At 30.9% G+C, this 27,116-nt stretch overlaps 1 protein-coding gene across 2 annotated transcripts; it reads left to right on the top strand.

Annotated features, from left to right (window-relative positions):
* Window positions 1-237: 237 nt before the first annotated feature.
* On the top strand, window positions 238-27,097 carry ETS1_1 (Protein C-ets-1; the record flags this gene model as incomplete). Of its 2 annotated transcripts, XM_051209147.1 has the most annotated exons (7): window positions 238-271; window positions 631-1,415; window positions 11,999-12,593; window positions 14,228-14,976; window positions 22,323-22,513; window positions 23,944-24,388; window positions 25,752-27,097. In XM_051209147.1, exons 2-7 carry the CDS (start codon window positions 698-700, stop codon window positions 26,504-26,506), a joined length of 3,453 nt encoding a protein of 1,150 aa, XP_051074578.1. In that variant the 5' UTR covers window positions 238-271; window positions 631-697. The 2 variants fall into 2 exon arrangements, with proteins under 2 accessions (XP_051074578.1, XP_035586548.2); XM_035729447.2 differs by lacking the exon at window positions 238-271 and having other exon boundaries at window positions 14,168-14,976; window positions 25,752-26,506.
* Window positions 27,098-27,116: the final 19 nt, after the last annotated feature.

Below are 27,116 nucleotides of genomic sequence, written 5' to 3'. Positions count from 1 at the left end.
TTATGCTTTTCAACATTATTTTCAAAAGACCAATCAGATTAACGGAAATAAATAAACATCTGTAGGGGTATATTAATAGCATTTTTTGAATGGGTAAAATTTGATTGGTTCTAAAAATTGCTAAAATAACCAATAGAATATTGAAGCGTATTTTGTTTATTTTTGAGAATGATAATGTTAGAAATAATTATTTAACAAAACTTTTAGAACATGTAAGTCTATTCAACAATCAACCATAAACGTTCTTATTATTATCTTTTTCTTTTGAAAAGTAATATATTGGAAATAATGTTTCGAAAATGAACAATAATTCACTCTAAACTTCATAGACTTACTGAAAACAATACACAAGTGAATTTTTCATCTTCAGTATGAAAGTTGCTTAACCAGTAAAGAATATTCTTTATTTGAAAATGATATTTGAGCTAAATAACTGAAAATTTCGTTCTTCATTTTAAGAGTTTCGATAACAAAAAATAAAATGAGTAGAACAGGAAACTGTCTATTAGAATAGTTTGCTTTTCCTCACTGATACAATAATCCTCAGCAGATGCTATTTCATTTCCTTTAAACAAGTATAAATGATTTAGTGATAAACTTATCTAAACAATATTTTTATTTACTTTTTAGACTCTAACAGAATAAAATACGTTCAGAATTTTTGCAAATCTACGTTTTAACCAATAAAGATCAACAAATGTGGATACAAACATGGTGTGAAAATGCTTATCACCGTAGTAATCGAGAGAATCCTGATTCATCTAATGATCACTTCCATCATATGCAATCGATTCCATACAATTATCCTTCCATTCATGAAAATTTGATACAAAATGATAGTCCTAATATAATCAATTCATTCTCTTATAATAATAATTTTATTAATACTAGACTACCAATATCATTTTTACAAATTCCAACTTCATGTAATCATGCGAACTCAACAATGATTGTGTCACATTATTCATCATCACCGGTTACTTTGGATTATTGTAATAATGAAAATACAAATAATATAATGAGTAACACACTAACGAATTATGTTACTCCAAATGAATCTATATCACTAAATCATATTGGTAATGATAATAATAGTAGAAATATGAACAATATTGAAGATAATAATGATTATGTTAATATTCAGCATCAAGACGGTAACAAGATGAATGAAAGAGAAAATATGCCTTTACCGAGCCATGACCTTGTACAAGAGCATTCCGACCAATGGGATCGAACGTTAAAAAATTCATCTGAACAAATGAATAATATCATGACAAATACTATCAGAGTAAATAATACAGAAAATAATCAATTTTATGAACAATTAAATCAACCAAATATAGATACAAAATCAGTTAATTTTAATAATTGTCTTTGTAACCAATCTGACATGTATGCGGAGAAAATTAATTCCAGTAAGTATATGAATAAACTTGAAATATTGACAATTCTTGTCAAATATAAATTGGTCATTATGAAGTTACTGTACTGATACGCCAATAATTAAAACAATCGAAGTCAATGATTAGGTCATGTACTCAAACCGTGTTTATTTCTTTTGTTTGCTTCAATTCAGACAGATCAAATAGTTATATTAGTCCGCATAATATAAAATGTATACATTAAAATCAAGTGCATAAATTTAAACTTGGTTATTAAGTGTATCAGTTTATTTAGGTTATTAGCAATTGTCACTAGCTTTTCATAGTAATCTACAATCCAATCATGATTGAATTTTATAAATAACTGAATTGTTAAAAAATATTTACTAGGTAACCAAAAGTAGACTAATTCAATTTAGTTAATAATAGACAATATATTTTTGAAGATGAATTCCTTTACAATTCGTGAAAATCAGTTAAACATTTTAGTCCATTTGTACAGTTCAATTCTATGAATAACTATCACACCTTTTACATTTGGTTCATTTGACAAGTCACAGTTTCATACTTAAATATTGAGGTAAATCTATCAAAAAATATACTATAAGTAAACACAGTGAATAGGTACTAAGGTGGTTGACTGAAGTCAAAAAAAAAAGAACTGTTTAACTTTGATTTATCGGCTAAAATAATATTGTATTGACCACCAGTTCTGTAGCCAGTTAGCAGTTCATATCAATAGATGGTTTGGCATAGATTTGCGTAGGCCTAACCTACAATACCAAATTAACTAGACAAGATAGAGATAACAAGAGATAGAAATAATACAGTAGCAATGATCATGATGAAGACAATACATTAGGAATTGGGTTCAAAATGACGTAGTGGAAAGGTATGTATGGGAGAATATTATAATTTAAGGTTGAGAGGAAGAAAGAATAAATGCCTCTCAGCCATATCACTCAAAGTCTCCAACAACAGTTGACGCGTCGACATAAACCATATAGTCAAAATCAATCAATCTGGGTCAGTTCCACAATGACTGATGCTAAGGTCTAAGACTTTGTTTTGTTTTTCGCACTTATTTCTGGGCTTTCAAGTATCATTTATTGAGCTGGGTAGTTAGTAGGCCTGCAAACCACATGTCATAACTCCTGCGATCGATGAAGATTTACAGCCCCATCAATTGATTCCCCACCTTATTCCTCAACAATGTTTACTCGATCCTTTCACAAGAATACAAGAGGTTCTTCGAAGACACCTATTATCAAAAAACTGCAGCCTACACACGTCTTCTAACATCAACATCTGTCTTTGACAACCGTAAAGTAATGCAGGTAGGCTACTGCACAATATATACGCAGTTTAGTAAATTTTATGTTGTATTCAGTATAGAAGGGAACAATTTTCAGGAGTTCAAAACCAGGGAAACAACTGATAAAAACTAATTTTCAGCAAGTCAAAATCCCAGAAAAAGTTGAATTTTATTAATGTCACAAATCAAAGCCTGATTTACATACAAGCATAGAATCATTAAATTTATCAAAGGGACTAATTGCTTTAAACTATTGTTGTCATATTCGTCAATCAGTATAACTTTGTAGTACAAAAAACTCAGAATCTATTTATTACAATATATTGTACCAATCTACACAAATATTGACTGTTGACAAAAGACTTGTCAGTAGATTTCGACTTCCACACGAATATACAAAATATTTGTAGTCCATCATCAGAAAGGTAATGGGTGACATGATTTCAAAGTTGGTCACAATGAAGTCACTTGTATTTATTGTTTACCTTCGTTTAAATTTCATTTTATTCTATCGGAATTAGATTTATTCTATTTACTAAACTTCTCACCTTGTTAATTTTCTGTCTTGTTGAAATGACGTAGGTTCATACAAAATCATCTTATTTAGTAAGAATTATCATAAGTTTACATACGTAAGTCCAATTCACATACAAATGCACGTGAGTCATTAATAAGATATTATTGTAACTAAATGATTATCAACTAAGTCTCACGAATGAACCGTCTACAGATCTTGCAGCAAGGGCAGTTTACCTTTAGATTACTTTCTGGCCCAGAATCAAAGAATCCATTGATGGTATATTCGAAGTTAACCAGTTACAGTTTCACATCAGAACTCACCTAAAATGCTTCTAGAAACTACTTACTCATGAGTATATGATTATAATTAAGATAGAAAATTTATCTTAAATTTCATTTCATCGAAAGTGAATTCTTAATCCTTACGTACAGAACAACTATCCATTCTAGATAAAGTATACGCAATAAAAAACTAACCATTGAAAATAAATTTCAAACAATAAATTAAAATAAGCGTTTTTTCACAGTCTTGTATGTATTAAGCAAGTATTAAATTGACATTTATTATGGTGTAAACAATAATTCTTAGTTAATTCAATAATAATAATAGTGGTAGTATCTTATCTAAACCATATTTTCATCGTCTTTTTTTCGAAACTTAAATTTGAAAACGTTCATCTCTTGTTACTATGATATTACCAAAAATGTAAGTTGTTGTTTAAGTCTTTATATTAAATTTGTTTAAATTATCGTGCATATATATATATATGACAGTGTTTGAAAGCATGAAAACATACATGTTCATGTTTATATTAGTTTTCTACAACAACCAAATAACTAACTCATCACTTATGATATTAACTAGTCGAGTAGTAAACTGAAGAAGCCTTTGTAAATGTTTTGTTTACATAAATAAACAATTATTTGACTATATTTGTTCACTTGTTCTTATATTTAAAAATGTATACATATATATGTACATTCATACAAGCATTTATATATAATGGTATGGTTAATTAAAGTTCTATTTTCAGTGGCTGATAATATTTTATAGAATTATTAATATTTTTTTCGAAAATTCAAATCTTGTGTAGCTCTCTCCTGTTTGTAATAAGAATGAAATTTTTTTATTTGTTACTTAAATATGATCGACATATTTATTTTTTTTTTTACACTATTTTATATGTATATATTAATCGTTCCCCTCTTTTTACATTCTTCCACCCCTTCTTTATTATTGGTGTATGCATATATAATTCGAGTATATGGACATATGTAACACACCTGATGATAGATTCCGATATACATAAATATTTATACAAACTCTTGAATCATCATTTATTCAAATATTGAACAAAGTATTTATTATTATTATCATAATAATTATAATGATTATTGATTTTTCTCGGTAAATTTTTGTAATTTAAACAAGTGAAATTCTGTCCACTGATCGTTCAATCTAACCACTTAAATTGTGTATTTCATACAAAGATTCACTTATTCACACAATATTAATGGATTAAAAAGTATGCGTTTTTAAACATAACTATATTGATGATAATAATAATAATACATATCATAAATAAGCACTTAAATCAATGCATACACATTTATGATAATAATGAGGTCAAAAGTTTAACCGATTTAACTTAAGCATAGCAACTAAATTTTTTAATGAAGTTCAAAGAATTTATTTTAGACAAGATTTAAATATATTTTTTTAAGTATAGAAAAATGAATTAAAATGTTTGTTTATCTGGGGAACTTAAGGAAACCGTTTTCGGTATACATTATATATATCTTAGTTGCCGTACAAAATTATCATGAATAATTAGACTGATCAGCTATTCCCATCGTATTCCTTTTGAAAAAATAGAGTAATTTATATCATTTCTTAATCTCTATCAAAAATTTTTTTAAATTGTCCCATATAAATATGTTCGTTGATATTTAAAGTGATAAGTTTTAATGCATATCTAAAATGTCTCATATTGGTTAATAATTAGCCGATCATAGTTATGTACATACTTAGAGTATACCCTTAGTTGTCTAGTCAATATGTATGTTTATTATTGGATAAGTTATTAACGTAATTATCACCCTATTAATAGTCAACATGAATTTAATTTGCATAAAATAGTACGATTATTATTATTTGTGATCTAGTAATCAATTTTAGTCAGTACACAAAATTAATGGGCATGACTGAATTAAATTAAATAATACAAGGTAGAGCTGTATTTTTTTTGACACAATGTTTACATCAGCTGAGACTGGTTGATTTGTTCTATATTTTTGTAATCTAAAGAAATCTTAACAGTAACAACTACAAATTCACTTGTTATTGTTTACTTGAATTTTCCCATTGATGTTTAGGACTGCAACTGATCAGTCTGTTATTGGCATGTGTACATACTGTGTGAGTTCCAGAGTGAACATCAACTCTGAGAGGCAGGTACATCCAACTGGTGGGTCCCAAATAGGACGAAACGCACGTCCTGGATTCCACCGCTAGCCACTATCCATCTTTGCTTAGTGACAATTATATTTTTTATTAAAATACTAACCAAGTATTAGGTTGTGTATTGAGTTTTTACTCACACATTTGTAAACAGGTTAGTGATACTAGTGGACTAATCAATTTGAATTACATGAAGTGGATGGAGTTCGAACCTACAATTAAATAATTAAGGGTCAAAATATTTTATTGCCAGAACATATATATATATATATATATCAGCTAGAACGTAGGACCAGACACATATATGCATTGATCCAAGTCACCACACCTTGTTAGCACAACAAGATCAGCACCAAACTCATAGAAGTAGTTACTTCAATGGTAGTAATATATAAAGAAAAGATTGTATATGAGGATATAATACAGGAAGAAAGAATTAGTTGGTAGAAAGAAAGGTATAAATCAATCTTAATCCCACGACTTAAGAGAAGACGAAGAATGTATACACCCACGCCATTGTGATTGATTCTCAGCCATGTCACACAGAGTTTCCAACCACTAGTTACGATAGTCGCGTGGATCCCAACCAATTAGTCTGCATCTAGTAACATGGCTCAAACCAGAAGTTAATAACTTCAAGGACTGTTGCCATGTCTTGGTTTGACCGCCATTAACTTTCTTCCAACCATCCCCAACACTAGTCAGCATTGCACTTCGTAGTAATCGGTGTTCAGTCATACGTAACACGTGGCCCAACCATCTCAGTCGATGAAGATTCACATCCTCATTGACTAATTTGCCATCGTTCCCTAATACCCTGTGTCTAACTTCACTATTACTTACCTGGTAATCCCAGCAGATGTGAGCAAAATTTCTAAGACATCTGTGATCAAATACTAGTAACTTACGAGTATTTTCTATTCCTAATGTTCACGTTTCGTAGTGATCTTGAGTTCTGTTAGAGGCATGAGTGCGGTAATTATTTCCCGGTTGTCCACACCATGGAAGGGTTTTTATAGAGGTACCTGAAAAATAAATTCGGTTATGAGTGATCTTAGTGACCTGGGAACGTGAACGCAGTGCCTAAGGGACAACTGCTTGAAGCCGGTCACATACGACCTTTCTGTGAGTAGTTTTCGTGTTAGTTCTGCACTTGCCGGGACCTTAACGCCGGAGACGGATATCCATGGGATAAGGAGAGGTGTGCATTTTTAGGGTCGACCTTTTCTAAACTCGCCCCTTCTTTGTGGGGAGACAGCATCGCTGTTATGCAGGTTGTCTGAAGGAAACACCTTACCGTCGTCACATCTCTGTAAAGTCAGCAGTACGACCTAGCCTTCGGACCTTGGGTTTGCTGGTTTTAGTCTTACCGCTCTTCAACCAACCTGTCTGGCAAGGTAGGACCTTGAGGAACGATTGTTCCAGCCAGTATAGCTCGATTGGTTCATTACGACCACTACGTCAAGGTAGCTGCAACGGTCGGTATATATATATATATATATATATATATATATATATATATATATATATATATATATATATATATATATATTCTGTTAGTTGCTTGTTTTCTTATACTAGTCTTAAGATATTAAAAGTTGACTGACCGATAAATTAGACATTATAGGCGATTGGGTCTGGTAACTTTCATCTCCAAGCAGGAGACTATCTTCGCCTTAGTGTTATGTGTTATTATTATCTCATCTAAGTTTCAATTTATTTGTAAAAGCAGTCACACTTTTATTGCAGCTGAAGTGCAATATACTATTTTTTACCCGTAATCACTGGTATATTTTGTAGGTGTTATATTCTCTGTAACGAATGATTTAGTTATGGAGCTTTCATTGTCCTCCTAGATAATATGATCAGTACATAATTTTAAAAAGGTAGTGAATTTTTTTCAGAAATGGTTAACGACTCGTCCTGATGACCTGAGACAAAAGTGAAATAGTTGTCGAGGGATAATTATACTCCATCAACGGCTTCATCAGTGCATCAAATCTTAAATTTTTGTGGTATAGACCCAATCTACTGAAATCACGTTTCATTTCCATTAGAAAAAAACAGAAAAGCAAACTTAGATTGTCTGTAGAATGTTTTTTTTTCTCACACTGAACAGGATCTCTTATCATTTTTTTCAGTAGAAGTTAAGCTATATGATACCTTCGGTAACCTTAAGACTGAGACCACCAGATAGCTATGAACTGTAACATTCATCGGCCATAGAATGAAATAGGAATTCATAAGTAATATTTGAATTCTAGCTTAGTACCTAGGTAGTACTGGAATGATTATGAGATTTAAGGATCCCACATTTAATCGTGTATAAGCTTATAGTTTTGTATTTTTAATGTATCACAAAAATGTGGAAAAAAACCCAGTTATTCAATGTTTCGTTTTCCCTATTCTTCACTGTCAGTTCATAATGGTACTGATATTTTCTCAAACTTATCAATTTTATCTTGTTATTGAAATAAAAACGCTAATGATATAAGTTAAGGGATTTTTAAGTATCTATAAGTTTAACAACATGGTTTTATCAAAATTACCATTGATGACATTAATAACTATTATTATTATTATTATTGTTATTATTATTATTATTATTACATTTCGATAGTCAGAATTCATTTTATTCGTTCAATAAACAAACGTAAAAGTAGAAAGAACAGAAAATTCTCACAAAAATAAAATTATCCACATTATTAATATTAACAATAAATAAATAAATAATAAAAATTGTAATGCCTATTCTCATTAACTCTACATGGTGAATGACTCGTGTCTATTTTAACTTCTCCAATATAGTTTCAGAACTATTTGTTTCTGTCAAGTTCCTGTTATTGTATTCAAAAAAGGTTTATTTTTTCTTTATAGAGAGATAGACAAAAAATAATGCTAAACATTAATTTATCTGATTAGATGTCAGTTTATTTCAGTAAACTGGAAAAGATGACGGACCATGAAAAGGTATAGAAGACATGGTGATGATTTGTTTGATTTTTTTATCTTTAAAACATTTCGAATAAATTTTTATATATTAGTTAAGTTTTTGAATTATGTCTTGTGTCTCAAAATGTTAGTATTGTAAATTTTTCATGTATAATTGTCAATATATTTATATTATTCTTTAATGTTCAAGATTTTATGTATTGGATCAAGTTTACTATTAATTTACTATCCTACTACAATGTTTTGATGTGTTGTATTAATATATGCATATAACTACATATTAGTACAAGTATAAATAGGTATGTATGGACAAATCAACATAATTACTGATTCTTTTTTTGACAAAGTAGCTCTGAATAAATAATCTCCTTAGTCAGAAAATAGTTTTTTAGATGAACTTTCATATTGAGGGAGTGAGAGAGAGAGAGAAGTGAATAAAAGGATGACAGAAAGTGAAATGACTATATTTATGCGTACATTTGAGGGGGGGGGTAACATTGATGGAAATGTATTCATGAATCGAACAAATTAGAACTGACCAAATCAACATTATACTTCTTTTTTTTAAAGCTAATTTTTGGTTATTATCACTATTACCCCTATTCACGAATTAACTATAAATACGCACGTGCAATATTAAAGCTTAACGGAATAATTTTAAGATCGAATCTTTATAATAAAAGTTTTACAAGACACCTGGAAGATCTGTTTCTCTTTCTGCATATTCCCTCTTCTCAGAGGTATTTCTATAATAACCATTAGTAAATAAATTAGACATCACCACCATCACTATTGTCATCGTCATCACCTGGATAATTGTTGAGCCATTACAATTAACTAAACATTATCACGATCATCAATGTTAAGATTTTTCTTATTATCTATTTCTAAATAGAAAAAAAAAGAAAAACATTCTTTATCAATCGAATAATAAAGGCTAATTTGTTCATTTTAACTACATACTTAAATATAAACAGATATCATATTTGTACTTATATGTATTCTATCCATGTAAACTAATTAAGTTTATGTATTCTAAAATATATGTACAATTAGTTATTCGATGACACATTGAATAAACTATAAATATATGTACTTCATGTATACACATACAAATGAACATGAATACATTCAGTGGACATTTAAATCTATAAAGTGGCATCACACACCAATATATAAATATATTTAGAGTATTTACATCTTTGTTATATCTAACCATGTTATATATATATATATATATATATATATATATATATATATATATATATATGTAGAGAGAGAGAGGGGGGAAGGGAGAGAGTTAGGGAGGTACAAGTTGAAAACAAGTACTAACTTTTAATATAAATATAGTTAGAGAATGTATGAAATTAATGAAAACTTTGAGTTTCACTTAAATAAACTTAGTTTATTATCCAAAAACTGTATACTTTAGAAAATTATTATTAATCTTTATGACTTGAAATATCATGTGACTTTATTTTTCATAGTTACTTGGAACAATGAAACTAATTTGTAGAGTATGAATGAAGTTAAACTTAATATTTATAACTTGAACTAAATGAATTTATTTATGCATATGTACATTTAAATGAAATTACCCTAGATAATATTTGAATAATTTACTTGATTTTTAAAACAATTCATTAATGTTTAGTACATAACTTTATATAAGTCAATCTGCATAGACTTTAGTATGTAGTAGTAATCTTTGAGGTTTAGGAAGTTATAAGTTAATTGTTCGTAGCTTCTTCTTGTATATTGTGTTTAATCGACTGAAGTTAGGATCAATTATTCAGTGAATGTTTTATCAAACATGTACAGAATAGCATGATGATATCTAGTCATTAAAAAAAATTGGTTAACAATTATATCATGTTAGTTAACTAACATTCTAATATAAAACAATGAGAAAATTGCGATAATGTAATAAGAAGATGAAGATTGTCAGAACTATGTGATATATTAGCGCAATATATTTCAAACAATCTGATCACATATATACTTGTTAAGGACATTTGTATATAAAAATAAAAGGTCAACTAGACTAGAAATGGAGGGTAAGAGGAGACAAGGATAGTAAGAAAAGTAATAATAATAATAATAATAATGTGAGCACAATTTGAAACCTAATCACTCTGGATAATAAGCTAATAATACCAGGGTAGGATCAAGGTGACAACAAACTGTTTTTGGATACACAAAGGAGGTTTGAATTTTCGTATGGCTAAGGCTTCAATAAACCTTAGTGTACGCCCTTTTACACTTTTATACAACACCACAAAAGCCGTGTTAAAATCAATCTTATGACCTGTTTCCATTATATGTTTAGCAATAGAGGATGATGTGTGTTTATTCTCTACTCTTATTGGGTCACTTGATTCTATTTGTTTCTGCAACCATTTTGGTACATGTTCACATATCCTAATTTTGAGATCACGATTGCTCCTCCCTATGTATGTATGTTCAAGAAATAGAATTAACGAAGATTGATTTCACTTCTATTTCCGAAAATACTAATTTTTTCAGACATAATCAGAATTTTATAGGAAAATTGCCTTCATGTAATTTAGTCAAAATCTTAACTTAATATTGAGTAAATCTGAAACAACTCTTCATTCATACATATTGAGAACTCATGGAAGTCTCCAAGTCGTTTTTTGTAGCATTATTAAATATTATCATATTGAGTTTAATCTTTGCTATACTATGTAAATAAGGGGAAATGAAATTATCAAGATGAACCTTAGAGTACTAGAGTCAGTAATGGTATCAATGGTAGTAGAAAAAGTTAAACATGAAGAATTTGAACCGATAATAAAAACTGGTTAATGCTATTTTGATTAAGGTGATTATCTGTGAGACATCACTATGTGTATTTGCACATATCCTGGTAGGTGTGTAAAATATGAAATCTGTAATATGAAAAAAAAAATTATAGAAATTTCTCTAAAGTGATAAATACCTTCTCAGATTATATAAAATTCATTTTTGAAAAGGAAGATGAACATCATGATCTTCTATTCTTATACTGTTTACTTAGAGGAATTCTAACAGCGATCTAAATTTAAACGTCTAATGAAAATCGGCACAATCCAATCGGTACATCAACTTCAACGCTACACTTTCATTCAGTGTAAAAATCCGATTTTGGTTAAATTAACTTTTCTGCTTGTTCTTTTATACTGTTTAAACTTGTACCAATTCAATCCCGTTATTTATTTACTCAATGAAAAAGTGACTTACACTAAGTTGACAAACGTCAGAAACTGAAACTTCTACTCATTAGGATATCATAAATATATCATTCTTTTATTATTTTGTTTAGGTGTACATTTCTTGTTTTTTTTCCTATATATTCTTATAAAATAGATTATTCTGAAACATCTTCTTCATTGTGTGAATTTCAATGTACTGAAATACCAGAAATATCAAATCATTTATTAGAATCCACTGAGAAAATTTATCATCAACAACATCATAACCAATTTAATGATAAAACTAATCGATATTGTAACAATCAAAATATTCAACATGATTGGTCAATATTAAATACTATGCCAAATGGAACAGATTATGAATTTGTTAAATCACAAATGAATTTAATAAAAAGTACACATGAGAATAATTCAAATTATGAAAATTATTCACCCTATTTCTCATATATGGATAACAATAATAATAATAGTGATAATCATTATAATTATTATAATTATTTAAATAGAACTGAAATGTTAAATAAAATGATATTAGAAAACAGTGATTTAAGTATATCACCAATTTGTTCTAGACCATCGTTTACATTACCGTTGACATCATCAACATGTTTACTATCTGATTATTCAATGTCATCTAAACAACAAATAGCTGATTCGATTATTTTATATCCAAATGAACAGAAACTAATGACTAGAAAACAAACATTACAAGAGAAAAGTCAATTGGATGAATATTATAATTTTGATAAGTGAGTACTTATAATACATGCCTAAAATATTAATGATTTTATAGTTTAGAATGTTTCATCAATGAAGAAATTTTAACAAAAGTAAATGTATGAATTTGAGGGTACCAAATAAATTAGCTTTCAAACCATTCGATATGATATAATATACCATTTAGAATAAACTTTAATTAAGTAATTTATGAAAATTAATGAAAAAAATCAATATCTAACTAATAATTCTGTTGTAGTACTTCTCAGCAGTGCGCATTCATGATCCTGCCTCGCGAGATTCGAACTCAGGCCCCAGGAATCTCTCGAGGCGGGATCGTGAATGAGTACTGTCGAGGAGTCCCCCAATGGGACGAAACAGCCATCCAGTGCTTCCAGGTCTTCTATGTTGGTCTAGCCTCAATTGACTCATGATCTCAACTAATAAAATTATTATAATATCCACAAAACCACTTTTGGGAAAAAATGATTATAATATCAGATGTCAAGTTAATTTGAATTTAGTTTTTATAATTTGAAGCTGACAATGATATTAATTATTCGTGGATTGCCAATATCTCAGCAGTGCATAAAATATTGATCCAACATCCCTTCGATTTAATTCCCTTGGCTCTGTAAGTTACTTTAAAAGAATACGTCTTTGGAGTGATTTATAAATAATCAGCTAAACAAATGAATTAGTTTTTTTGTACAAAATTAATTCGTTTTACGAATATTCACAGTTAAACATTTAGAGAATAAACATATCTACCATCCATTTCGATAGAAAAAATATTTGACTGGTTTTTACATACAACCTTTTCCCTGATAAATATTTTTCCATCAATTTATTCTCATAGGATAATACAAAGTAATCAATACTTTATTGATGGAAAATGTAATCAATTACTTTGTGTTATATATTAGTAACAATAAAAAACTCATTTGTTAGTGTAGGTAACATTATGAAGTTTTGACTTGATAATTTCAAAAAATTTTAATGGTTGAGATCATGATTCAATTCAAGCTAGACCATCATGGAAAACCTGGAAGCACTGGATGGCCCTTTTGTCCTATTGTGGGACTCCTCGATAGTACGCATCTACGGTCCCGCCTCGTGAGATTCGAACTCACGTTCAGGTGATTTGTTGACTGATTATGTATCATTATGTAACTGTTTTTCATTTGTATGAGATTTATCAAGTGTACATAGTCATGACTTCACAGAAGATCAAAACCAAGAACTTATGGATTTTCTGATTAACATGGTACCTTTGATACAATAATTAGGTCCTTATGTAATATTTTATCCTTTCCTGTCGACAAGTGACTTCTAGACTTCTAAGTAATTAGCTGTATTGAAGTAACGCAACTTTGTTTCAGAAATCTGAAGAAATTCGTCTCAAAACCAGTATTCAGTTAGTAGATGAACATTCTTTTTCTATTCGGCTATTAATAGTGTCTTTTTTCGATCAAATGTTACAGCTGTTACAACTGGCTCCTGAATCACTTAAAAAAAAAGAAAAACAGTAGTTTCATTTAAAGTTAATCTAATATCTTTTATTGAGTTACTTTTCAAGAGAACAATCCATTTCTTCTATTTACAGAATTTTTTCTCTCCCCTCCTCATGTGTTCATTTGAAAACAAATATATCAAATTTGAATAGTGTTTCATCTGAATTCAGTGACCAATATAAACCATTCATTTATCATATAAATAATAATGATCAGTTAACTAATGAAAATACAAGTGGAAAGTTTACTCGTCAATTGAAAAAAAGTAAACGATCTAATCATTATTCACGTCGAATGCCAAAATTAGAAGGGTTGAAAAAAATTAAATATTCAAATGGTAACCAAGTTCACCATCATTATCATGAGCAACACCCAAGTTTATCATCGACAAATGAACTGCTGTCATTAGAAGTAATAAAGAACAAAAAAACATCAATCATCTCATCGACAATCCCATCAATATCACATACACTAACATTAGTATCGACAGAAACACCAGCAACAACGCCAGCCACAACAACGGTCACTAACACGATTGAGTTAAAATCAATACTTAAAAAAACCACGAAAGAAACTAATGATTCATTACACAATAATAATAATCACAGAATGGACGAGTTGTATTGCTCTACTTTGTATGGTTCAAATAATAATAATAATAATAATAATAAAACAGTGAACAGTACAGTTGTGAAATCGGAACAAACTGGAGTGTATAATGATTATATGTCAAACTATTGGTTATCATCGCATAAGCCATATGATCATTTTTATCATCTTTCTGATCTATCTGTTTCACCTCAACCTACAGATGAATATCATCGTCATCATGATCCTCCTCAACATCTACAACTACACCAGCTTAATCATTCACAAAATCATCATGGAAATATTCCTACAGGTAAGTTAAAGGCTAGTCATAAAATTATATTATATGGTTGACAGTAATGTAGAACAAAAAATCTATACTACCGTCAAAAACATAACATCACAACATTCTTGTCAGTTATCACTTGTAAAAACAATATGTATCTATAATCGTTTTATCTGAACAAAGACCCATTTACCTCGACATAAGGAAGAAGGTAAAAACTGTAGAAAAAGATTTATGAAGTTTTGATTACAGTTTCAGTTTGGAAAGGACAGGAGGCCAAGTGGTTTGTGTTAGTCCTGACAAAGGCGTTTTCTCAATTGATCCAACTTTATTTTGAAAGCGTCAACAGATGGAGCTTCAACCATGTGTTGAGTTAATGAATTCCTTCCGCTGATGATTCGATGGAAAATTCGGTAGTCATCCAACAGGAAATTTGTTTTGGAATTGTGGACATTTTAGGGTGTCCCTTAAAATTCTGTTTTGGAAGACAAGAAAAATAAGGGGATATCAAATGCAAATTTATCACCAAGTAATTTAAAAACGGTGATCAAGTCATCCCAGGTTCCTCTACACGGGAATGAAATAGATTTAGTTTAACCAGTTGGGCATTATACGGGGGCCTTACAATTCCAGGAATCAGCCTAGTTGTGGTTCTTTGAATCTTTTTTCTACACCTTACTGTCTCTTTTTATACAGGGGATAGTCGCTTGTATGAAATACGTGAGTTTAGGACTAATGAATACCGTATACAAGGTCGAAAAGTTTTTAATATCGACATCGTTAAAGGCTATATGTATTGACCATACGGTTCTAAAACCTTTGACAGCTATTGCAGGGCTGTATGTAGTAGTTTTCAAGTTTTAGCTAACTATGTCTCCTGGGTCATTGTGTGCCAGACGAAAGGTAGCCCAATGTTATTCACCATGTTTGTATTTGTATCTTGATGTTCAATATGCACCACAATACACTTAGAAGCACATATCGGCAACTGCCAAATTCTAGACCAATCAAATGATTTCTCCAGGTCATTTTGAAACTCTAAACTATTACCTTTACTTTTATCGGTCACAATATCTTAACATCGTCAGCATATAACAAAACCCATAATGATAAGAGACTGAAAATGTCATTTACATACAGGAGGAACAACACTGGTCCCAAACTTATATAACAGCCGGTTATGAGGAACTTGTCAAAAGTCCCATTGAAGTCAATGTAGGCTACATCTATAGGTAACTTTCGGTCTTCAAGAGCACACCAACTTTCGCGGGCTACTAATAAGTTAGTGAGACATAAACAACCTATTCTGAAATCATGCTGCTTTTCGGAGAGTTCGGTTTTCGTCTAAATACTTAAACAACTTCCAAATAATATTTTCTAAAATTTTAAAAACCACGCTGATTAAGTTTACGGATCGATAATTATCAAGTTTGTGTCTCATACCTGTTTTGAAGATAGGATTTACTGTGCCGTTCTTCCAGTCTTTTGGTAATCTACCTTGGATTACAAATGTTTAAGGGATTTGCAACAACATTTGAAAATTACTTCGGCAACCCAGGATGCATTTCATCGGGATTTGTCTAAATCACTGACATCGGGTTTTTTAATGGTCACCGTGTCCAGAGTGTGTGTGTGTGGAGGGTGTATGACCTGAAGGAGAGGCTACCATTAAAATATATGCATCGTTAATTTGAGAATACATGAGCTTTACTATAATGATGCAGTACTCCTATCTCCGGATAATGCTGGGATGTCGCCTATTCTCTTAGTCCTTTGGTTTATGTACGAGTATAAGCGTTTAAGGTTTCTATAGACTCCTTAAGAAGTTTCTCTTCATACAATCTTCTAGACCTGTGGAGTTTCCTGATACTGAGATTTTGTAGCGTCAGTACCCAGTAACCTAAATATCCCCCACATTCTTGTTCTCTGACGGAGAAGAGTGAGAAACTCATTACTGAATCACGGTGGGGATATGCGGTTCAGTAACTCTTATGTACAAATTTCTTAATACCTCACAAACCGTTTCAATAGAAGATTCTGATTCTATTGTCAAATCTACTGAGGATGCTGGGTATATAATCTTTGTGTATTTGCTTTGCTGGCGTTTGGTCTAGCTTGGACTGACACATAGTTGGTGACAACAAAATCTAGAACTGGGTGGTTACTCTTACCTAAGGATGTCATATCATGGAGGTTTGTGACGTCATCCTCACAATGGGTCAATATGAGATCTAGTAAGAATAATTAGGAGTCCGGATAGTACCTACTTCCTTTTTCCACATGTTGCACTTGGACACATGTGACAACCGCGTTAACTAGTTTCTGTTCGAATGGATTTTCTGACAGTTCAGTCTTCAGATCTACTGTAGGTTCATTAAGGTTTCATAAGATTTAACATCGACCACTTGATGACCAAGTATTACAACCGACTAGAAAGACCGCGCTCATCTCACGGCTTTGACTGTAGTAGACCAAGCCAATTAGCGGCTCTTTTCCTTTGCATTTCATGAGGTAACTAATTAATTAGCACTTCCCACTTTCATGGAACTTGTTACTGATAACCGTAAATGGAGTAGTATTTCTAATGAATAGAGCTACTCCTCCTCCTTTACTCTTCTAAGCTCTGTTGGCTCTTACTAATGTGAATCATTCGGAATCAAGTTCCCTACTGTCTACAGACTGCGTCAGCCAATTTTCTGTGACAGCAATTACATCCAGCTTGGCAGAGTTTATCTGTACACCTAGCTCCGATCGCTTGTTGAGCAAGCTCCGGACATTCGTGTAACATATCCGAAGGCCATTTTGATTATTTCATGCTGCACTCAGAGTGGTTTCGGCATCATCCTTTGTTGGAGCCTAACCATCTGAAAATTTACAGTTCTAAAGTTCTTTTCACTAGCACATAACCTTAGTTTTAGTTCTTTTTCGGTTTCTCGTCCTTTTTTCGGTCCCCGAGCGGCAAGTGTTTACGGACAAAAATTTCTGACCCCTTTAGTATTTGTCCATTTTGTATTATTAAGTCCTTTTCATTGAGAGATTCAAATAACACTTTCAGCAACCTGGTCTGATTCTTCTTCAAGTTCGTTTGGCTGCCTAGTCTATAAAGCTTCAGCAAGGTGAACCCAGAGTTATCTTGAGGCATTAGCTGATTAAATAAGTCTTTTATCAACCGGATAACTTGCGCAAAGTGAGTTATGGTTTCTGAACTTTCACTCTCCTTGACTTCATGAAAAACAATTAACCTGTTACTATGATCAGCCTTCGATTTCTTAACTACCTTTCAGGAGACTGGATTTTCTTTGGTAATATTAGTTTGCTTCTAATTCTTGATTTGTACCCATTAATCAGCTTTCATTGGAGTAGCAATCACAGTTGCGTCACACACACCGTAAGATCCTGGATGATTGTCGATGACTAGGGCCATCAATATTTTATTTTTCCTGCTAGAAACAGGCGTAGCCTTGCGATCCAGTTTTCTAGGCGTTTCCTACCTGAGCCCATTTTGAGAGTAGGGAACAAAAGAAACTTCCATTCTTGAGCTTCTGTTTCTAACAGACATCTTTGCAGTTGGTTCTTCCCCATTTGGCTCATGCAAGTCAATCAACTCTGAGCTTATTTCAGATAACTTCATATCGACTTGTGTATCGACAGAGCGAGTACCATTTGATGCATCTCGATCAAGTGTGCTAGTATCCCGTTTAACAGCGTTCACCATTGCAATGGTTTCGGGTAGCAAGCTGTTTGAGTCCGAGCAACACTGCTGACACAAACGTACGCAACCATTTTTAATAAACCATTCGAAAGCCACAGGAGTTAGATTCGTGCAAACTTCGTGGTACCATCCTTTGTACTCATCTCACTGCATACCACTCTCCATAGGGTATCGACAGCCCGGGTGATGAAAATAGCTTTTTTTCAGTGTATAGTCAGTAATCAGAGGTTTCCAAAAAAGCCAGACGCAAACAATACCCAGAGACAAAAAGTTTATCACCAGATATGAAACTGTAAAAATGTAAGCTGTTAGATCCAAAAGTGTAACAAATAAAAAACCCAATATACTTAAAAAGAACAGAGGATAAGTTACTTCCGAAAAAAGATACCCTTGGCGCTAGTTTAAGTGAAATAAATTCAGTTAGAGTGAAAACAGTAGTCTTGATTCTTAATAAACGATTAAAACTATAAATTTAACTCAGCGAGCAAATATACCACTGTCCTTTTTAAATAGAGCACGTGTTAAGCACTAGAATTAAATCATAAACTATGTGTGAATAAATTGTGTTTTATAAGAATTATTTATATTGACCAATAGTCAAATTTGAATCATTTAAATTGGATACCATTTGATATTGTTTCATCGATAACATGATAAGTGTGTACAATTTATACTATCAGTTGATCAAACTGTTATAAGCAATAAATAGAACTGAGTTATATAATTATTCTTTCTCATCAGTAAGCTTGAAAGAATTGACGCTTCATATGACACTTGTACCCTGGTCAAAGTTAGAACTATTACCGAATCGAGGTATTTAACTTAGCTTAAGAATTACCTTTACCTGGGAGTAAGATTTCTTTTCCTATGGTGATAATCATTGCATAGAAAACATCATGTTTTTCTAATTGATGTTCATATAATTCGATTGACCAAGTTACAGTTTGGTTAGTAAACTAAGTAATTCATCATTACTGTCTGTACTCATTCCAAATATAAGATGATTCATGTTGTTTATTAATTATCAAAAAAAGTGTAATTCCTCAACAATGCCGGTTATGGCACAGTTCCACAAAAAAGAAACTCGGTTACGTAATTTCATTTGTGACCGACAGTTCATTCTCCCTCCTTCCCTCTCTTTCTTCAAGCAGTAAAACATTTATCAAATTGACACATTTTTAAAATGTTTGTTGTTTACTTTAACGAAATGTCAGTGTATATTTAATCAAAGGTATAATAGAAATAATCAACAAGACAATATTTATTGAAAACCAACCGGGGTGGGTGGATGGAATTATCTTATTTACTAAGGAAAAATTATTTTAAACAATCTAGCTTAATTACGCAATATTCTGTTTAACTAAAATACACAGCTCCCAATCTTGTTCTCTATTGAGACATTATAATTTTTAATCGTAAATTCAAATGATAATGAAATAGAATGAGAAAACAATTAAAAAACTATTCAAATTATACTTTACTGTTAGTTTTTTTATCAGTTTATTTTAGGAAAAAGACCCCCAGCTAATTAACTTCTCGATGACTTATTTTCAGTTTAATCCGTTTAAATGAACTGATTGCATAATAAACCAGTTTAGAACTGTATAAAAAAATCCTAATTCTACTTGTATCAGTTCGTACAACATAAAAATGTAGGGGGATAGTTTAAGAATGCTAATCCGCAACCCAAATTATTTACTAATGCAGAGATTCGATAATAATAATAATAATTATTATTATAACAATTATTATTCTGTATGCTCTACGGCCCTCTCGAATTATTTAATACGCTAAGTGAAATGGACATGTGTGAAGTCCATTTATTACAACAAACCCCCCTAAAAATTGTTTACTAGAAATTAATCCGTTAAAATTGTTTATCATCAAGTATTCCATATAAATAAATTCCATTTGGTATGATTATGTCATCCATATTACACAGTTTAGGTGTAATAATAATTAGATTTCAAAATGTTTCGCTAAATAGAATACATTGTTTAGTAATTCTTAACTTCAAAATGTAAGTTCACCGATAATCTGATTAGTATAAATTTATTAACGTTGGCTTCAGTATATTGATGAAACAATGTCATCGATATATCTTTGAAGATATTTATGTTATTAGATGATTTCCGTCATAGACCAAATTCAGTTGGAGAACCGTTTATCAATCAAGTAGAGTTGGGTGCTTAAAAGTTGTTTTATAATACGTTTGGTATCCTTAGCAGTGTATGTTTATGATTTCATAAAGAGCCAAATCCAAGACTTCCAGGTTTGAGTGAGAATATGATACACTGAACTTGAATTCAATGATTCACGGATTTGACATCAGTCACTTTTTGATATGATTGGGATAGTGCTATCTATAGATAATTACATCACCTTCGACTTATTTGAACACAATCAGAGGTTTTTCAGCAGGTTTATGGAACTATATCAAGGCTAGTCTTTTGTTTTGATTTGTGTGGGTTCGGTAGTCTTACGCTGGCAACCAAAAGCTGTTCAATTGCTTTGAGTGGTTTGTTAGATGAGTTCTGTCTGCGTTGCCATAAATTACCTTTAGATTGAACCGTTGTTCACAATTCAGTAAACCATATGTAATAATTCACTTGGTATTGTTTTGCATGTATCTTCCCATTGAGGTTTAAGACTGCAATTGATCAGTCTGTTATTGGCATATGTACATACTGTGCATATGCCTTGATATTGCTGTAATTGCACAAACAAGTGGCTATCAGGCCTCAGTAACTGAGTGGATAACGCGATGGCGTTTGAAGCGAACGGTACTGGGTCCGAGTCCCGGAGTGAACATCAACTCGGAGACGCATGCACATCCAGCTGACGAGTCTCAAGCGGGACGAAAAGCGTGTCCTGGATTCCACTGCTAGACACTACCTATCTTCGCTCATATGCAATAATTATATGCGTTTTCTTTATCAACTACTTTGTGGTGATTGAATTCCATAGATCAAGTCGTAATACAGATGCTAGATCGGCTTATTTAAGCTCCAATTTTACAGTGTTTTTAATATTGGGCCGTTTGGACCGACCGGCAGTAAACTCCAGACACAGATTTCATGTTAATTCAAAATTTTCAACAACGTGTTCTTCTGCTCTTTATTGAATCAGTACTCTACTTCGGATTTGAACCTGTCACATAAAATTACCGCTAGGCTTATTTTACCATGAGTTACTCGTTAAACTATTTTGATTTTTTCGTTAATCAGACAGGTCAGTGCGCTTTGATTTGAATGACAATTTTCTGGAAAAATCTGGTGATTTGTTCAGTGTTATCATACAGAATTAAGTAAAATAAGGTTTCAACGTCAAATCTAGTGGTTAACTTTAAGTGCTTTGATCATCAATATAATGTTCGCTTATATTCACGAAAGTGACAGGATCATCGAGTAATGTGACAAAGTTCTTTACTTAGAATAGATAATAGATGGATATCGTGTGGAGTTGGGTGTTTAGACAGTGATCATATTCTTAGTCAGTTCAAACCGTTAGGAATATTTTTTTGATGTTGAATCGCTTTTTACTAACTAACTTTAAGTAGTATAAATTAATCCTAAAATATTGATAAATTTTCGATTCATTTTTCTTCAACTTTAAAAAATTCTAACAAATACCTTAATAAATCTTATAATTATTTTGCTAGCATTCATTACACGTAGTCAAGAACATATTCAAAATATGTCTGAAAATCCTGTATATTGCTCTAATTTTGAAAAAGTAACATCTATTCAGCAAAATAATCCAGACGAATTAACTAATATGAGGAAATTTAACAGTGACAACAGTATATTAATTAAACAAATGGATGCAGATCATTTTGATGTAGAAGATCAAGTAAGCCATTAATAATAATAATATAATTGAATTTGATAAAATGATTTACATTTCGTAGAAATTTAAATTATGAAACATTGATTGATCATAAATGAGCTATAAGAGACATGAAATGTGGTTTCCTTGTTAAAAATTTAAATATATTATAATATTCTCTTTGAATTTTTCACATCGGTCAGTCAGTCAGTCAGCTATAACTTAACGCCAGGCACATATATGCATCGGTCCAAGTTGCCATACCTCATTAACACAACAAGATGGACACCGGATTCATAAAAGTAGTTAATTCAGAGGTGGTAAATTATAAAAGAAAGATTGGTGGAATGAATATAAATTCATGAAACGTGAACAAATTAAAATATGATATCAACACTTTTGATTGTGGAGTTCACTTTTCAATCAAACGTACAAATCGAAAGTAGAATGATAATCAGTAGAGATTCATTTCAATAAAATTTATTATTATGATAATCAGAATTCAGTCTACATTTGCAAGTAACGATTACAATCTTCAATCTATTACTGATGCTCTTTTGAAGTAAATAGACTGAGATTACATCTCACAACCTGCATTTCTTTTCATATTGTATAATTAATTTATAAATACTTTGACGAGCCTATTAGATAGTTAAAACATTTTATCAGTATTAATCAGTGTTTATGTAGTGACGAAAAATTACTTTCTGTATTGTAAACAGATAACTGTTTCGTAATGAATACATAGTTTTTCGATTTTATGACTAAACCAGTATCCATTAATTCACATTTTCAGTTTCAAACTATTTCCCACACATAACATTCTTCATTCAATTTCATTAGTATATGATTACACAACAATCAATCCGATTGATTCTACACATTACATCTTCTCACTAAGAACATCACAACCTAATCACCATTAAACGTACACTTATCATTCAGTTGGAGGATTAGTAAAGATTACAACTGTATTCAATAGATTGTAGGTGATTCTGACAATATAAACTTTATTATATTCTATACGGTCTTTCATTAGTCACAGACAATGTAGGCATTAGCTCTTGAATGGATGAATATAGTACAATTCTGAGTTATCTGGTGATGACCTACTTATGGATTTTCACTATTTCCTAACATATCATATGCTGCCTCAAAAACATGTTAATGAGCAGATTATTTACTTAGTCGGGGTCGTTGCATATATGTCTGTGCTTGGATCAGGTATTGTAATTTACATCTGCACATATGAGTTGTGTAAGTAATTATTCATTATTTTAATAATAAAGCTTTCTACAGAGCCATGGTATTCTTCTCCTACATAATGATTTTCCCAGGCATTTAGGAAGAATGTATTTGTAACTTAGTCGGAATGATAAGCATAACATAGACGCACCTAAGATTTATAATGTCTGTTGACTTATTGACTGTTTATTATCATTATTATTTCATAGATTAAATTTGAAAAAGAAACAATCAGTGGGAATGATTTTCCTCCATGTAATCAGTTAACAGTGACAAGTACCTCAACCACGACGTCGACGACAACAATGGTGACAACGAAGTCAACACAACCTGACCATTCATTTTTAACGAATAATTCGACCTCATTAAATTTACCAACTAGCACAATTCATCGTAATACTACTAGTAATAATAATACATTAGTTAATTCGCAATTATTGGGTTCGGATGTCAATAATGATAGTTTAAACCATCAAAATGAAAGATTAAGTAATCATATCCTGGATGTTAATAACAGTAATAATAGTCGTATATGTAACAATAATAGTTTCACAGCATACAAATATCCCTCTCAATCAATTTATGCTAATAATTGTCAATTGTTACCGGTTTTGAATCCCCAACACCAACAACAAACCACTTGCAGTGATCAAAGTGAGTTACTAATTTTTGTATTTATCATTAAGTTTGTTGGTCTTATGAATTTTCTGTCAGCCGGAGAACAGTTTGAAGACCAGAAGATACTGGACAGTTGTTTTAATTATTTTGGAACTGGCTAGCTTGAATAGCAGGGATCAATTCGAACTTGTATTCTTTCTAATGAGGATAATAGTTTGTGGCCACTACTTGTAAATACAGTGGCTTGTATGAATGAGTATATACATGCACCAAAAGTATTGCTGATAGACATATTTTCCTTCATAATACTGTTTGTACAGTTTGAACTTGAAAGTAAATTGAACTCAATTTCGGTTTTGACCTACAATCGTACTGACAATACGTCAATAACCAGAAAGACACCATAACTTTATTCTACTTGGTACATGTCATTTAAAATATCAACAAAGATTTAGTAATTTAATTCCATGGAAAGATAACGAAGGAAACGATTAACATTGAGTATAAATGTTGCTGCTCGTAATCTTGCTACTCAGTTGTTAAAAATCAAGTATATGAAATTTTGACACTGAATCAAAGTCTGACTCGTAATATGTGTAAGAATTTAAGTATAATTTATAGATTCATCTGTCCATTCATTCAAATAAAATAAGGATTTTTAAATCTGTTTGTTCACATCGTTCATCAGTAAATGGGTAAAATATTTTAATGAGCTTTTATATGACCTTAATTAATACCCCACTAATGAAAATATTGTTTTGACATAAAGGTATAAAATTTACAGATCACCGGTCGTGTTATTTGAAGTTCGTATATATCTAGTACATACTAGTCAGCTATTATACGGAAATAATTGTAACGATATAAGATACTGATAATTGAATAGAACAACACAATCCGTTATATGTAGACGATGAATAAAACCTCGTTGTTATTTATATCAGAGTTCAACTGTTTGATAACAAAGCCAGCTTTACTAAAAAGCTCTTTAGAACGAAACAGACAGTTTGATGAAAGTTAAGTTGGTGGTTGCTTCGATTCATAATAAACTTACACTAGCCATAAAAGCCAAAACAATTCATCATAATAATTTGCCTACTCATTAGTAGCTAAACAGTAATTTATACATTTTCATGGACAACCTTTATGTGTGTAAGTTACTTGAAATAATCTCAATAACTGAAATTTAGATAGTCCGTTTCACTGGGCAGACCCGTCAGTGTTTCCTCAAGGGGATGATCAAAACTTTCCCGGGCGAAGCGTTGGGATACTTAAATTTCAATCTCTGAGACTACTTTAGTTAAAATTTTCATGTGATGTTTGCCTGATATTCAGGGCCCAATCAACTTTTGACAAATCGTTCATATAAGTAACTATTTTGTCTGAACATTTTTTGTAGGTAAATATAACTTAGACCAGTTACCAACAAATTCTTCTATTAATGATACAACACAAGTATGTCCAGAATTACCTACGAATAACTTGACCAAATCTTCCCATTCTTCTGTTGACATTGTCAGTACAAATCATTGTGATAGTGATATTATTCTCATTCATAATAAAGTTAGCCAATGTGCTCATCAGTCTAATCATTATCATCAAAAATCTCAATTAATTTTCAATGATATTGAATCTATGGACAAACCATACAATACATCATTCTATTGTCCAATAACACCAACAACCAATCATCATGGACATATACAATTATGGCAATTTTTATTAGAAGAATTACAAGATCCTGAAGCAAATGCATTTATTTCATGGACTGGTTATGAAAATGAATTCAAATTAAAAGAACCAAATCAAGTAGCACAACGATGGGGTGCTAGAAAAAATAAACCAAAAATGAATTATGAAAAATTAAGTCGTGGTTTACGATATTATTATGATAAAAAAATTATTGAAAAAGTTTCTGGAAAACGTTATGTTTATCGATTTACACGTAATTTAAATGAATTAATTAATAATCAATTTACAGAATCTATATCATCATCAGCTTCAACCACATCATCGTCAATGACATCATCGTCTATGACATCATCATCTATGCATAATAATCAACATTTTAATAATTTTATGAATATGAAAACATTCAAAAGATCATTACATAAAAAGAACACATGGACAAATGAAATTTTTGAAGAGATCTAATGTTGAGTTGTTTTCTTTTCCAACCAAAAAAAAAGAAAAAAAAAGAAATAGAGATTACATGTGTATAGTTGTGAAGAAAATAATTGGAAAAATAAAACACACTCATCTATTTGAAAGTGTTCTAGTTATTTGTGAAACATTCCCTTTTTGAAAAATATCAAGCAAGTACACTTATGAACACAATCATATTAGATTACAACATTCCTTAATGTTTCTTCCTCAAAATATAATTTATTCTGAAGCGAACATTATTACTATTATTATTATTATTATTATTATTATTATTACTATTATTATTATTATTGATAGTTGCTCTTCTCTTGTGGACACATAGAATATGATCATTTTGACTTAATCCCTAAAATACATTGACAAAGATATTGAACTATGAATGTAATAGCTTTGTTGTGTATATCTTTTGTACATACATTTAAATTCTCAAAAACATGTTAATTAGATTTACCTGTTTTTTTTCTTTCTGTGTACATGAAAAAAGATCTATTTGAATCATTTTGGATTATAACTATTCCACTCAGTCAAATGCTTAATTAGTAATTAGTCTATCAGTGTAAAATTGGATATATATGTGTGTACAACATAGTTTACTTAA

This window comes from Schistosoma haematobium, chromosome 1, assembly GCF_000699445.3.
Source record: "Schistosoma haematobium chromosome 1, whole genome shotgun sequence".
Lineage (NCBI taxonomy): Eukaryota > Metazoa > Platyhelminthes > Trematoda > Strigeidida > Schistosomatidae > Schistosoma > Schistosoma haematobium.
Note: the sequence above shows the minus strand (reverse complement) of the source record. Positions and strands in the feature narration are given on the sequence as shown.